At 41.5% G+C, this 15640-nt stretch overlaps 1 protein-coding gene and 1 pseudogene across 1 annotated transcript; one reads left to right on the forward strand and one right to left on the reverse strand.

Annotated features, from left to right (window-relative positions):
- The first annotated feature begins 405 nt into the window (after positions 1-405).
- Positions 406-1341, forward strand: LOC137157915 (olfactory receptor 14C36-like). The gene has a single exon (XM_067555344.1). It carries the CDS (start codon positions 406-408, stop codon positions 1339-1341), a length of 936 nt encoding a protein of 311 aa, XP_067411445.1.
- Positions 1342-14508: 13167 nt separating this feature from the next.
- LOC137157916 (olfactory receptor 10C1-like) lies at positions 14509-15467 on the reverse strand (annotated as a pseudogene).
- Between the last annotated feature and the right edge of the window lie 173 nt (positions 15468-15640).

A 15640-nucleotide genomic window follows, 5' to 3' on the forward strand; every position in this document is an offset into this window, starting at 1 on the left:
AGAGTTTCAGTTCCAGGCCCAAGCTGCAGCCTGTGGTTGGTAATAATAGAGGGACTTTCTTTGCTAGGACTGTTGGATTCAGCGTGTACCTTGTTCCATCTTCTTAATGCATTTTATCAAGCCAGGTCGTCTCTCAGATCTTCACATGGTGTGAACTGACCCAGCTTCCGGGACTTGTGCGGATTGACATCAGTGGGGTAACGCACCGAATTAGTCATCTCATTCTCCGCAGCAAGGAGCCCTAACCACCCCTGCTCAGTGGATGTGATCAGAGCTGTGCTCGGACGGTCACATCATCAGTTATTATGGAGAGAGGAATCAGGGTCATTCCCTCGGTCACTCTAATCCTCACGGCTGCCCTTCTCCTTCCCTCCGCAGGCAGGACACAATGTGCTGAGGAAGAAAATGTCCAACCGAACCACTGTGACCGAGTTCCTGCTCCTGGGATTCTCTGAAGTGCGGGAGCAGCAGATTTTGCACTTTGTGGTGTTTCTAGTGTTTTACCTGGCAACCTTGATGGGGAACCTTCTCATTGTCATGGCCGTAGCCCTCGACCGCCACCTTCACACCCCTATGTACTTCTTCCTAATGAATCTGTCCATCCTAGACCTTGGCTCCATCTCTGTCACCCTCCCCAAATCCATGGTCAATTCCCTCATGAACACCAGGTTGATTTCTTATCCTGGTTGCGTCACCCAAGTCTTTCTCTTTGTCCTCTTCACCTCAACTGATTTTGCCTTACTCACCGTCATGGCGTACGACCGATATGTCGCCATCTGCCAACCACTGCACTATGAGAAGGTGATGAACAGGACAGCTTGCATTCAAATGGCAGCCGGTGCCTGGATCACTGGTATTGTCTACTCTGCACTGCACACCGGGAACACCTTCAGATTACCCTTCTGCCAGTCCAATGTCATCAACCAGTTCTTCTGTGAAATCCCCCAACTGCTCAAGCTCACCTGCTCTGACATGTACCTCAGTGAAGTTGGGTTTATTGCCTTTGGTGCATTTATAGGTGTAAACTGCTTTATTTTTATAATTGTGTCTTATGTTCAGATCTTCAAAACAGTGCTGAGAATGCCCTCTGAGCAGGGCCGGCATAAGGCATTCTCCACCTGCCTCCCTCACCTCACTGTGGTCTCTTTGTTAGTTTTCACTGGCTGCTTTGAGAACCTGAATCCCCCCTCCACCTCAGCCTCAAATCCGGATCTGCTGATGGGTGTTCTCTATGCCGTGGTGCCTCCGGTGATGAATCCTATCATCTATAGCATAAGGAACAGGGAGATCAAAGCTGCATTGAAGAAACTGATTGTGTGGAGGATATTCACCAAGAATTAGAATGTCCGTCCTTGCTCCTTGACTGTGATTTCCTTCTGAGCTTCTTTATCGACTGATGACAAAATTGTGTCCTTGATACGCGTGTAATATGTTTATGAAGTAATAAAATCCAGACTAACTCCACTGAAGTCAGAAGCGTTAGTGAAGGGTTACAGCAGTGTAAATAGGATCAGAATCTCTATATCTATCCATAAATCTGTCTACACACCTATCTGTTTATTTTAGGGATTTATACTGCTACCATCCCCACACGACCTGAGCCCATTGCACAGAATATCAATAGCCATAGCTAAGTCTCCAATGAACTTCATGAAGTTTCTGTCTCTTCTCCTTTTTTGGCATAAAAATTGTGTTTCAGGTATGAGCGGTTTACTTTGTGTTTGCTTGATTGTTTTTTTTTGTGTGTGTTATTTTGTTTATTGGTTGGTTGATTCGTTCCTGTGCTCCACGTGGTTTATTTGGGGGGTAGGCGTTTGGGAGTGTGGAAAATGCTTGTTTAAATGAGGGTATCGATTATTTATCATCTATTCGAGATGCAATCTCATCATCTCTTTGATGGGGTTTTCTGATTGTCTTAAAGTTTTGGTTTCCCCATTCATGAAGACTTGGAAAAAAATTCATGTGGGTGTCAGGGTAGCTGAGTTTCTGGTCAAACAATTATTTTTATGCTGTATCATTCTTCCCATGGTGGAAAGGCAGTTGGAAGAGAAAGCTATTGCAATGCCTAAAGACAAACTGAGTCGTGGTAATAAGGCAAAATATTTATCCTGCCACACAATTGCTGTGATGGATCGGGAGTGGCTATCTAATATTTTCTCTTATGTTAAACTTTGTTCCTACTATGGTAAATAAATCACACTTTGTATGGAGAAGGCTGGCCAGTCACTCAACTTACTACTGCTCACATCCCCTGAGAGAAGAACTGCTGGTATCAAACCCTGTTGAGAAATCACGTTGGTGCACAGGGTGTTGTCGGCTGAGACCCTGCTCGAGAGGGGGAAAATCAGGTGATTCTGCCTGAAAAGAGGGGCTTGCTCATGGCTGAGACCTGAGAGGGTGAACTCAGAGAGGCAACTGGAATTTAGTCATTCACTGCAAAGGGTTGATTTGGAATTAGCTAATGGTCTTTCCTCCACACAGGGTTCCAAATGTATCTGGAGCACAGAAACCGTCTGTTATTGCTGCTGTTGTTATTATTAGTATTGTTATTTTTAAAGCATGTTTGTGCTTATTTGTGTACCCTATGTATCCATTAAATATAAGCAGGGTATGTAGATAGATAGATAGATAGATTATGAATAACGAAAGCCAATTATTGTACCTCTTTTGTTGTCCATTATTGTTGATGTCCAGATCAATTATTTCCTTGAAAATATTCATTATTTGGTGCTATTTATTAAAGAATTTCTGCCAATATTTCTGACCCCAGAGCCCATTTACAAGAACTTCCTGATAAGAAATGTCTGTGAGCTTTGAGCTGTTTTGACTGGACATATTTTAATAGGATCTGTTTCTCTGGGCTTATTGGTTACAATAGATTATCCCGCTCCCACTTTGTATACATTTTGGATAAATAATGTCCTATTCTTTGGGCCAAAATCAGTGATGTGTAGGACACTCAGGTGGCCTCTGGGAGACCCAGGTTCAAGCTCTGTCTCATTTAGAACAGCCCCAGTAAGTGCTCTGATCACTGCTTTATTAGCTATTCTTGGCTATTGCTCCCTGGGGTTGTTTCAAAATCCCATCCTGCACCCGAGACATCTTCTCAATGGAAGTTTAATCATCGATGTGCTTCTAGGAGAAGCTACAGAATTGACGAATCAGCTTTTTTTTATTAAAAAAGCTTCCTTTGAAAAATCCCAATCACAAAAATTGGATCAGAGTTTTGCCTCGTTTTCCCAAGTCAGTTAGGAAACACTGCAAAACCTTGCTCTTCCAAAAAGACTTCTACCACAAGAAGAATGACACAGCACTGGTGCACTGGTGCATATGAAGAGGTGCCAGGCTCTGTGGATGTGGGGAAAGTGGTGGACGTGATATACCTTGACTTTAGCAAAGCTTTTGATACTGTCTCTCACAGTATTCTGATCAGCAAGTTAAGGAAGTATGGGTTGGATGAATGGACTATAAAATGGATAGAGAACTGGCTAGAGCATAGGGCTCAACGAGTAGTGATCAATGGTTCCATGTCTAGCTGGCAGCTGGTCACAAGCAGAGTGCCCCAGGGGTCAGTCCTGGGGCCGGTTTTGTTCAACATCTTCATCAATGATCTGGAGGATGGGGTAGATTGCACCCTCAGCAAGTTTGCAGATGACACTAAGCTAGGGGGAGGAAGGTAGGGATATGATACAGAAGGACCTAAACAAACTGGAGGATTGGGCCAAAAGAAATCTGATGAGGTTCAACAAGGACAAGTGCAGAGTCCTCCACTTAGGAAGGAAGAATCCCATGCACATCTATAGACTGGGGACTGACGAGCTAGGCAGCAGTTCTGCAGAAAAGGACCTGGAGGTAACAGTGGATAAAAAGCTGGATATGAGTCAGCAGTGTGCCCTGGTTTCCAAGAAGGCTAATAGCATATTGGGCTGCATTAGTAGGAACATTGCCAGCAGATCGCGGGAAGTGATCGTTCCCCTCTATTCGGCATTGGTGAGGCCGCATTTGGAGAATTATGTCCAGTTTTGGGCCCCCCACTACAAAAAGGATGTGGACAAGTTGGAGAGAGTCCAGCGGAGGGCAACAAAAATGATTAGGGGGCTGGAGAACAAGACTTATGAGGAGAGGCTGAGGGAACTAGGCTTGTTTAGTCTACGGAAGAGACGAATGAGGGGGGATTTGATAGCAGCCTTTAACTACCTGAAACTAAACTAAACTAAACTAAACTAAATCATCCCAGCCAGGGCTTTGTCAAGCCTCAGCTTAAAAACCTTTAAAGATGGAGATTCCACCACTTCCCTAGATAACACATTCCAGTGCTTCACCACCCTCCTAAGGAAAAACTTTTTCCTAATATCCAACCTAGACCTTCTCCACTGAAACTTGAAACCATTGCTCCTAGTTCTGTCACCTACCACCACTGAGAACAGCCTAGCTCCATCTTCCCTGGAACCCCCTTTCATGTAGTTAAAGGTTGCTATCAAATCCCCCCTCACTCTTCTCGCTTGCAGACTAAACAAGCCCAGTTCCCTCAGCCTCTCCTCATAAGCCATGTGCTCCAGCCCCCTCATCATTTTTGTTGCCCTCCTCTGGACTCTCCCCAATTTGTCCACATCCTTCCTGTGGGGGGGGGAAACCAAAACTAGGCACAATACTCCAAAAGTGGCCTCACCAGTGCTTAATAGAGGGGAATAGTCACTTCCCTTGATCTGCTGGCAATGCCCCTACTAGTGCAACGCAACATGATAATGGTAAAGATGAAAGGAGGACTAGGGTCCTAAATAACAACACAAGGACATTGTGCTAAAGGTCCAGTTCTGACAAAAGCTGTACTCTGCAGGTGTTCAGCGTTTGCAAGCCCAGTTTTGCAAAATATCCACTAACTTTGGAAGCCTCAATTTAATGTCAGCCAATCTGGGCCTTTTCCCCAAAACCGCTGAGTGCCCATGAATGACCCCAACTGAAATCCCCGGAAGCTGAGAATGCTCAGCAAATCTGAAAATCCAGGCCTCAGTTCTCATAAACGAGGCACAAAAAAATAAAGGCATGAAAAATAAAGGGCTTGAATTATTTAAGGAAGTTCTGAGAGGCCTCACCTCCCATTGGCTTCTATATGGTCAGCAGCTCGGGAAATTAGGCCCAAAGCCAGAAACCACTTTTGGAAATCACAGAATCATAGAATATTAAAGTTGGAAGGGACCTCAGGAGGTATCTAGTCCAACCCACTGCTCAAAGCAGGACCAACCCAACTAAATAATCCCAGCCAGGGTTTTGTGAAGCCGCAGTTTATAAACCTCTAAAGATAGAGATTCCACCACCTCCCGAGGTAACCCATTCCAGTGCTTCACCAACCTCTGAATGAAAAACTTTTTCCTAATATCCAACCTAATCCTCCCCCACTGCAATTTGAGACCATTGCTCCTAGTTCTGTCATCTACTATGAAGGTTTAAGATTTTAATTTAATTTTTACTTGTGCCTGCTTCGCTCATAGATTAATACGTTTGATAGCCAGTAAGACCCATTACATCATCTAGCTTGAGCTCTTGCATAACACAGGCGGGATAATTTCACCTGGTTACCCCTGTCCTGAACCCACTAACTTGTGTTTGACAAAAGCATCTTCCAGAAAGGCAGCCAGGCTGGATTTGCAGACTTTAAAATGTAAGCCCAAAGCTTGATTTTGTTATATTTGATTCTGTTATTAAGGGCATTGAAATGCCAGATCCTTTTTGGTATAGGACAAACCACCACAGCAGTTTTCCTGAGGCCCTGCATTCTAGCCTGGCCTTCCAGTTTGTGAAATAGGAATCTGTGAGCTATTGATAACTTTGTTTTTGAAACTGCCCATCTTGTCATTGATTATTCTGTGTGTAAAGTTACCAAAGATCTTGGTTGTGAAATTGTTTCTGAGTACATGTGTTCTAAAGTTGGTTGTAAAATGAACATCAGCATATGTCCTGACATAAAGAAACTCACGGTGAAATGATATTACCCTTGTTGTAGTAGAAAATGTTTTAGATAAGAAAAAATGTTCTTGTTTCTGAAGGACATCTGAGTCTTTCAGCCATAAGTTTTAGTTGAATGTTAAGAAATTAGTGTGTGAATGGATGAGTGAGTGATGTGAGTACGTGAAACTAGGGAGTGACGGAGAAAGGTGCCAACTTCGAATGTTTAAGGGGAGAAGAAGGGAGTGAAGATAACAACTTTTACGACCCAGCTGGCCAAAGACTGCCCACCCTGATAACCCTGGGGTCCATCTCGAAGGACAAAAACAAGATGGACTGTGATAGATAAGAACAAGGGTCATGCTTGCAAAATATGGGTAATTGATAATCAAACCAGGATACAGATGCAGCATGACAAAGCAAAACCCAGAGAGTGCAATAAGAGCTCACCCCTATAAAAAGGAGACAGAAAGATGAGGACTTTGGGTTTGGTTCTACAATCATCCTCCAGGAGCATCAGCGCGCACCGGCAGGCCCCTGATCCCTCCCTCGTGTCTTAGCCACCTGCTCAGTGGACTAACACGAGCAACTGAGACTGGTAACTATACTTCATCTTTATAGAACTTTATCTATGTATGTGTGAATGTATCAGAAGAAATGTTTTTTTAGAAATAGATGAAACTGCTTTTGTTGTAGAGAATTTCTGTATTCACAATTGTGGTACTCGGTATGTTGGTCACCGATGTTTATTAGTGTAGGCTGCGTACGTGTGTCCCTGTGTAGATGCTGTCCCAGCTCTGGCTAGGAAACCGAGATGGCTCTCATGATCGAATGAGTTGACACGACCACAGATTAGCTGATCAACGAAGGCACCCAGGCCAGGTTTATTGCATGCGGCACAATGAGAAATGACTTACAAAGTATCTCTGGGTCAGTTTCGCATAGGCGGTGTTACAATGGTCTCGGCCCAACGGCGGGACTTTCCGTTATCCCCTAGCCCGGACATCGGTATTCCCTCTGACACCCTCTTTTATACACTGTTACATACACTTTCGTTCTGCCCCCTTTGAAATAGGTAATTGCCACCCTCTTGACATAGTATAATACCACCTTTTTCCGGTGATTGGCTGATTTGGGCAAAACAACTCCATGTATTACATTTTGTCATTTCTATCCATAAAAGTGTCATTTTAGAGAGTTAGTATCTTGGTACCTCTTATACCTGCTACATATTTTAGTAATATTTTGGCAATCTTACAACCTTTCAGTATCAGCACTTTCCTGTGCCAATTTCAGTTAACTTCAGTGACCCCTTATACTCCTGCTCACTTGGCTTTTTCTATTTAGACCTTAGCCTGTTTTACAGGCCTTAAGCTCTCACTTCTTACTACACCCTCCAACCCTCATCGTCTATGATTCTATGTTGTGTGCCATAGACACTGGATCCAAGTCCCTTTTTAGTTACACAAGATATAAATGCAGAGTAGTGCCTTTAAAGTAAATGATCTTGATTCACTTTGTAGAATTCACACTAGCATAACTTCCGGGATCTCACTGAATTCAGAAAGGAAATAAGGTGCAAATATTTAACAGTGAGGGTAATTAAGCATTGGAAGAAATTACCTAGGGGTGTAGTGGATTCTCCACACAAAGTCCTTAAATCAAAACTTGATGCATTGCTAAAATATATGCACTCGCTAAGCCAGAATTTGAGGACTCAGTACAGGGTGGAATTTAGGGCTGGTTGAAACATTTCAAATGAAACTGTGGAGAATGTGGGAATTTTTGTAACACTTGTAATGAACAATATGTGTGATGGTGTTTACCCACCCACGTAGTGCTATACCCTGTGCATGAAATGAAGGAGTCAGTTTCTCCTATGGGAGAAGGTCATGAGTTATGGTCATGAGTGTCAGGTACGCCGTCTGCATTGGGGCAGCTTAAATGATCAAGGACTGAACGGAATCAACATCGTTGCATGGAGTATCCTTGAGAGCCAACAGAAGAGCCAAAGACCAGACATTGATGCTCAAGTCAAGGGGGGGCTGAACTTTTAAACACAGCAAAAACTGCAACTGACAACAAAGAGACAAGGAGACAGAGACTAAAATGGGACTTGAGAAATCGCTAGAAAGCCAGCCAAAGGGTTCTGCTACTCTGGACCCTGACTTAATCTTTACTTTACCAGTGTAGCCCAGTCTCCCAAGTCCTGTACTCCATTTGACTAATAAACACTAGCTGGTTTTGAAAAGGCTACCTGGACTCCCTGCAGATACTTCCTAGGTGCAGTAGCCCATAGGGCTAGCCTGCTTGCTTGCATATATATATTTTCTTATGTAGTTATTGTTTCTTATTAGTTTAATTGTGGGTTTTGTTATAATAGATTTATATTAAAAATATTTTCGCTGTAATACAAGTTATCTACAGGCCACACCTGTAAGATGAACTAAGGCAAGTTAGCACTCAGGACCTTTAGCCTAGGTAAGTGATGATGAGCTAAAGGATACATATGGTTATAACCTTTACCCAAGAGAAGTCAGGAGGCAATAAGATAGAGGGGCTACCTCAGCTCATGCCCTCAGTAGACTTAACAGGTACCCCGCTAGAATTTGGTTAGACCAGAAATAACAGAGGTCAGAATGAGCGAACTGTCTGGAAAGGATATGGATATGTCATTAATACACACAAAGATGCCAACCTATAGAAGAAGTGTACCCTGATATTTTGTGGATGAGGAAGCTAAGTTTGGAGATACAAGGAGGGCACATAGTGCTCGAGTTATAAGAGGGGCCACCCACCATGTCTAAAGTGTCTTATGTCTTGGACCTTCAGTATTATCTTACTCCTAGTGATATAGTCCTTCTATAGCTCTTAGCTCTTGAGCTGTTCCTAAGCTCTCCACCTTGAGGAACCTGGACATTAGCACACAGGGGGAGGCTGGTCCTTCGTCTCTTACCGCCAGGCTATCAAGGAAGGGTGTGAGTATATTAATCCAAAAGCTTTCTAGTCTATCATACCACATGTATCTCTAGAATAATAGTATTGCCTCTGTCATTCTGACTGATCATTATCCATTGAATGATTATTCTATGTTATCTCAATAAAAGTCTTTAAGGCTATATTTTGGTTCTTCCGGTGAGTGTTCTTGTCAGACATCCCAAGGATCCTTGCAAAACTCTGTTTAGCCTGATTCTGGGACAAGACTTTTATTATTTTCTGATCAGATTAATTGGTGAGCCTATAAACCCATTCAATAAACATCATTATTAAAATTATTAAGACCCTAAAATCAGGCAACAGTACACTGCCCCCCCGGGTCTCTAAACAGAAGTCTGATCTCAATGGACTCACTATTCAGAGCACACACAGAGAAATGGGAGTGCTAAAACTAGCTGAACCAGTCTCAGCGTGGTGGGCGATACAGAGCTCGTCTTTGTGAAAAGCTAAGCTTTGGGACTGTTCCAAAGTCGAGGGACTCCCAAGAGAGATGATTTAAAAGCTGAGGCATAACATACAACAGAAACATTTTCCAATTTGAAAATAAGGTTTCACCAAAATCTAAAAAACAAGTCAAAAACAAGTCAAAGAGGCTGATTCTCTGTCCTCTTTTCTATCCTGCTGTAAATCGGGGATGACTCAGCTGGACTCAATGGTGATTGATTCTCCTCGCACTCACTCAAGAGTAAATCAGGAGTAACTCCACTGAAGTTACTAGACCTGATTCTGCTTGCACTCACCTGAGTTTAAAGCAGGAGTTACCCTATTAGAATCAATGGATCACTTTCTATTCTTATGCATCACTGTGTAAATCATGAATAATTCTATTGAAGTCAGTGAGACCTGTTCTACTATCACTCATGGGAGTGTAAATCAGGAGTAGCTCCATTGAATGAAATGGGTACTAACTTATCTCCTCTCACTTACCCAAGCATAAATCCGGAGTATTTCCATCGTGGCACCAGGCTCAGTCATATCTCACGTAACTTTCATTTTGTTTTCCCATTGAAATATTTTCACACATTCTTATTTCATTCCCAGGATGTTTATTTTTCTGGCTAATGTACCAGAAAAATAATTTCAAATCTGATAGCCTTACCTCCATCTGGAATGTGATTTGTTCTCTTTGTTAGTTGCTAAATATTACATGAAAGTGCTGAAGCTAGAAGAGTATTTATGTTTTGTTGATCCCCTTGAGATCTGTCCTTTTATAACGCATTAATCCTAAAGGTGTTTGTCTCTTTCTCACACAACAATAGGAAAGGTTAACTATAGTGCATGGGCTCTGTGTAGAGATGGTCAAATTCTTTTTCATCTAAACGTTTTTTGTTTTGGTTTGTTTACATAAAATAGATTTTTCTTCCAAGCTAATACTTTTAAATAAAAGTTTGTGTTAAAAAAAAATCCGATCTGGGTAAATGTTTTTAATAGGAAATAGAAACAGAAAAATTTAAATAGAAAACCAAACATTTTAACTATTTTTTTTAACAGAGTAAATGTTTGACCTTTTATATCAGTATTTTCATTGAAAAGTGAATATTCTTTTATGTGAAATGCTTTAAAAAGCCATAAAATGATCTGTTTACAGTGTTGTTGTAGCTGCCATTTTTAGCAGTTCTAGCTTTCATCTGTTTTGCTGTCAATCAGGATGTGATCTTGCGTAGCACCTCTTAGCAACACAAAATACATTTTACAGTTCAAGGAAACGATTTTAAGCAGAGCTGGTTGGGAATTCTTGGTAGGAAGGATTTTCTGGCAGAAAATGCAGTTTCTGCAAAACTGAATTCCAGTAGGAAAGTCAAAATGAAATATTTAATTTGGGGTGAGTTAGACCAGAAAGAAAACATTTTGTTTTTTTTTAACTGATGCAAAACGTTGAGTTTTGAATCAGTTTAACAAACCACTAAACTGCATTTCCCTGTCATCGCATTATGAAAGTTAGCGTTTCAACCTCCATTCTCTCATATGAGCCAGGATCCCTGGAGGGATCACCCATAATGCAATGCACATTTCCTTCTGGCCAAGCTGCACAGTGCATCATGGGAGTCACATGTCTTAGAGTGCGTTACTGGAGATATATTCTGTTCAATGAACCTGAGTCATAGTGAAGGACAGGAGCTTCAGTTCAATAAATCAAAATGAAGGATGGACACTCACAGACACTCATTAAAATCTTTTAGATAGTTTTGAAAATCTCATCCTTTGCTTTACTCATTCGTTATGAAACAGGAAACAATCCCAAAACTCCCACTGTGTCTGAGGCTTCTAGTTTGGATAGATGAACCTCATCTGAAATCGCCAGTCCTAAACTATGGATTACAACGTGGAAAATTAAACCTGTTAGTAACAAGCCAGCCAGTCCCTGACTGACTGACACAACTGAACTTTGATCCTGCAGTAAGTGCAAATAGACCCTCGTGGTCACATCCTAAGCTATCAATTTCCCATTGACTTGAGGGACTTAGTTTCATTGTTCTCATTGATCCAGTGTCTTGAAATTTAGAACACCCATTCATTATGGATGACAGAATACAGGAAAAATCCATGTAACTCAATTCTATCTTTTCTTAGATAGTCATCAGTCATTTGAATAAAACCCATTCAAATGCATTCCCCAACAGCCTAGGGACATCAGTATCCCACTGACGTGATATGGGCATGTTGAATCTGAAGACATCAGTTTTCATTCACTATATAGCATTGATTTCTGTACATGTTTACTTACTGGCAAGGTGCTTGTATAGGGATCAAAATCATCAGAATTCATAATTCCACTGAAATCATAGACATTGGTCAATAACCTATAATAATTCCAGCTGAGCTGTGGTCATATCATTTAATCTTCACACATGGGATATATGAATGCATTTTCAGTACCCTTTACATGTATGTGAGCTGATATGAAGTGATCTCTTGTTGTCTCTATTTACCACAACGTGGGTCTCCCACAGACGAGATCACAGATATCAGGGAGACGTAAGTCTGAGCTTCATAATTTAGATACAGATGCATTTTTAATTTGCACATGTGATGGAGGGTGGTGGGAGGGAAGGACATCATTCAAACATTGAAGATCTCAGCTATAGAAATTGGGCCTGCGATTATGTACCCTGAGATCAGGGAAGGTCAGATCTGGGGTTTGGATGAGAGTCCCTGTCACAGATCCTACCTCATGCTCCCTGCCAGCCACCCACTAAGGCTGCTTGGAGGGTAATCCAAACTTCTGCTGTACCCAATCCCCTGGGTTGCAAGTAAATCCTCAGCAATCTGCAGCACTGGTTCTGCTCTGGGTACCAGCTCTCAGTTGGGTCCTCCAACCACCTGCCTGGGACTCCAGGACCAGCATTGATCTCCAAGAGACCCCAGTTACTTAAACATGCCCCTGTCCCTGAACTCCTTCCCCAGAGCTGTGACGCTTCTGGGTTAGGCTTTAGCTCTCTCACGGGAACGCAACAGCTGTGAAGCAAACAGTACTCACACACTGGGCAGAGAGTCCAACACCTTCATGCTCTTCTATTCTTAATCCTGTAAAGCACCAGGGAGTACGGATCATACAAAACAATGAACACTAAATGCACATTCCTGCCTCAGTTTCCTCACCACTCAAGGGCCTTCTTTGGGTTGGGTTCTGAATCCTTTGGGTTGTCCACAGTCCATGGGCCCATTTGGGCTCAGGAAAATGGGCAGGACTTTCCCATGAGGCTGCTCCGTGCTGGGTAACCTCCTAGTGGATCCCCCTCTCTCAACTTCTGTGACTTTGCTCTCCTTTGGCCCCCCATCCTCTTCCTGTCTGGCTCTGTGATCCTGTGTGGTTTTATTTAAAGCACTCTTGGTCACCTGGCCTCTTTTGTTCGATTCCTGGTAAGTTTCCATTGCGCCTACCTTCCTTCCTTCCTTCAGGAGGAATCAGCTAACCTGGTTTTCTAAGAATACAACTGTGAGGTCTAAGTACCGCTATTAACCCTAATTATTTATCTTTGTATCTGTGTCTACAGGCTCCGTCCATAATGGTGGATCCACAAACACATAGGTTAGGCACACATGACATAGCAGTTTTCATAATGTAACTTCATAATATCAACCGGAATTCCCAAGTTGTATAAAGATAGCCCCAGTTCACCACAGGACCCTGTCTAATTAGTTTGACTTGGGCAATCTGATGAGTGATGGTTGGGCAACAAGGCAACATAAGGAGAAATCCATCACTGAGTTAAGCTCTCAGAAATCAGTGGACCTTCCTTGTACACTGAAACAGATCACTGGTCACATGTTAGGAAGGAGATTTTCAAAAGAGTCTAAAATTGAAAATCTTAGAGACAAGCAATTACTTCCACATTTCAAGAGGAATATCTTCTTGAATGACATTATTAATATGTTTTAATGAGCTTTTTTATGGATTCAATCACTCAGCACTTCATATGTATGACTGAATTTATCCTCAGAAAACCCTGTGAGGTCAGGAGATGTTATTATCCCCATTTTATAAACTGGGAATTGAGGCATGTTGATGTTACAGATCAGATTTTTAAATGTATTTAGGCACATAGTGGGATCAACAAAACATTAGTGTTTTACTTTGTTTGTTTGATAATGGAGAGTCATTGTCTTTTGATAATGTCAAAAGTTTCTTATGTAATATAAAATACTATATATTATACACAATATTAAATATTACATATCTAGAGATATAAAACAATACTAAAGGTAAAATTTTAGTATAAAAGTTGACCAAAGAATTGTAATGATTAATAGGATAAAAATATTTCATTTCAATTTTAAGTGAAATGTTTCAACATTAGGTAAATTATATGTTTTCAGGTAACCAAAATGAAATGAGAAACCCCAAACAAATTGTTTTAATTTATTCCCATTTAAAACATTATGTCCAAATTGGCATGTCCATGCAAAATGCTTCAATTGTGATTAACTCAATTTTCTGAAGGAAAACTTCTCAACCAAGCAAGCTTCAACAAGATCTGCTGCTATGTCCTTTGAAAGATGTTACTGTAAGAAATATTTCTCTCTAGAACTGAGATATTCCTTAATTAGAGCCAGTCAAACAATGGGGGAATAGAGGTGAGGAGTTGAAAATCTTCTAATGGCATTTGAAATATCATTGAGAAGTTTGAAATTCCAAAATTCTGATATCTTTCATGAGCTTTGTAGATCTGTAAAAAATAAGAAAAATATATGCAAAAAATATTGGCTCTTTTCACATTTTTTTTAATTATTCAGAAAAAAAGTCAAGTGAAAATCGAATCTGAGAAAATTACAACAAATTCTATTTTTAATAGGGATATATAGCTGTGAACAAAAAATGGGGATAAGTAATAGCAGATGGTTTTGTAAATAAAACAAAGAAAAATCCATAAAAATCATAGAAATATAAAATTTAAAATATTTTAACTAATTCAATATTCAATATGAAGGATTTATCCTTAAAGCTTCCCATTAGGGGACATTTCCTTCAGTAGTTGAGATGTCTCTCAGGGAATATTTCAATAAGGGAGATTTCTCTTTATAGCTGAAGCTATTCCTCAATAGATTGTCCAATTGAAAGAGAATTCCTTATGTTTTTAGAGGACAGATCTTGATTCCCATTCTCCGAATTGCTCCTTTAACATCCTTGTTCCTGAAGCTGTAGATAATGAGGTTCAATACTGGAGTCACCACAGAATAGAACAGAGAGAGGAACTTGTCCACATCCAGCGAATAGCTGGATTTGGGGCGTATGTGGATGAAAACGGCTGTCCTGTAGAACAGAGCCACCACGGTGAGGTGTGAGGAGCAGGTGGAGAAAGCCTGTGTCTGCCTTTGGCAGACTTCATTTTAAGGATGGTGGAGATGATGTGGATGTAGGACACCAGTATCAGCATGAAGGGCATCATGATGAGCAAGGCAGCGGCCACAATGATTTGGACCTCATTCCTGTAGGTGCCCCCGCAGACCAGCGTCAGCACTGGCTGGATCTCCCAGAAGAAGCGGTTGATCACATTGGACCCACAGAAAGGACGTGTGAAGATGAATGTCGTGTGACCCAGGGCTGCGAGGCTACCACAGATCCAGGAGCCAGCAGCCAACTGGATGCACACTCTCTTATTCATGATGTCCGCATAGCGCAGTGGGTTACATATGGCACTGTAGCGGTCATAGGCCATAACAGCTAGCAGGCAGCACTCTGTCACTCCAAATACCAGAAAGAAATACATTTGGGCGGCACAGCCAACAAAGGAGATAGTTTTATCCTCAGAGAGGAGGTTGGCCAGCATCTTGGGTAGGGTGACGGAGGTGTAGCAGATCTCCAGGAAAGACAAGTTCCTGAGGAAGAAGTACATGGGATTGTGAAGGGCTGGGTCAACCTTTATAATGAGGATGATGAGGATGTTTCCCAGCACTGTAATAAAATAAATACACACGAACAATAGAAAGAGAAGATGAGCCATATGCTGGTGGTTAGAAAAGCCCAGTATGACAAACTCAGTCACTGATGTGTCATTTCCTGTGGTCACTTCCTCAGGATATTTCATCTTGAAAAATAAAACGAGGCTCTAGTCATTATTTTGATACATCATTTAAGTTAATCAAATCTATCAATCTATCTATCAAGGCTTCCGCCATTTTGACCAGGTTATGTTCTCCTAACATGTGTAAATGCACAATAACTTCACTTAAGTCAATGTCTCTCAGCTGCCTCAGTTAC

The sequence above is a fragment of the Emydura macquarii genome, unplaced genomic scaffold (genome assembly GCF_026122565.2).
Source record: "Emydura macquarii macquarii isolate MOO-44397 ecotype Brisbane River unplaced genomic scaffold, CSIRO-AGI_Emac_v2 contig_1627, whole genome shotgun sequence".
Classification (NCBI taxonomy): Eukaryota; Metazoa; Chordata; order Testudines; family Chelidae; genus Emydura; species Emydura macquarii.

Bases quoted from the DNA above. Each gene is read 5' to 3' on its own strand.
- LOC137157915 (XM_067555344.1), top strand. From the start codon at position 406: ATGTCCAACCGAACCACTGTGACCGAGTTCCTGCTCCTGGGATTCTCT.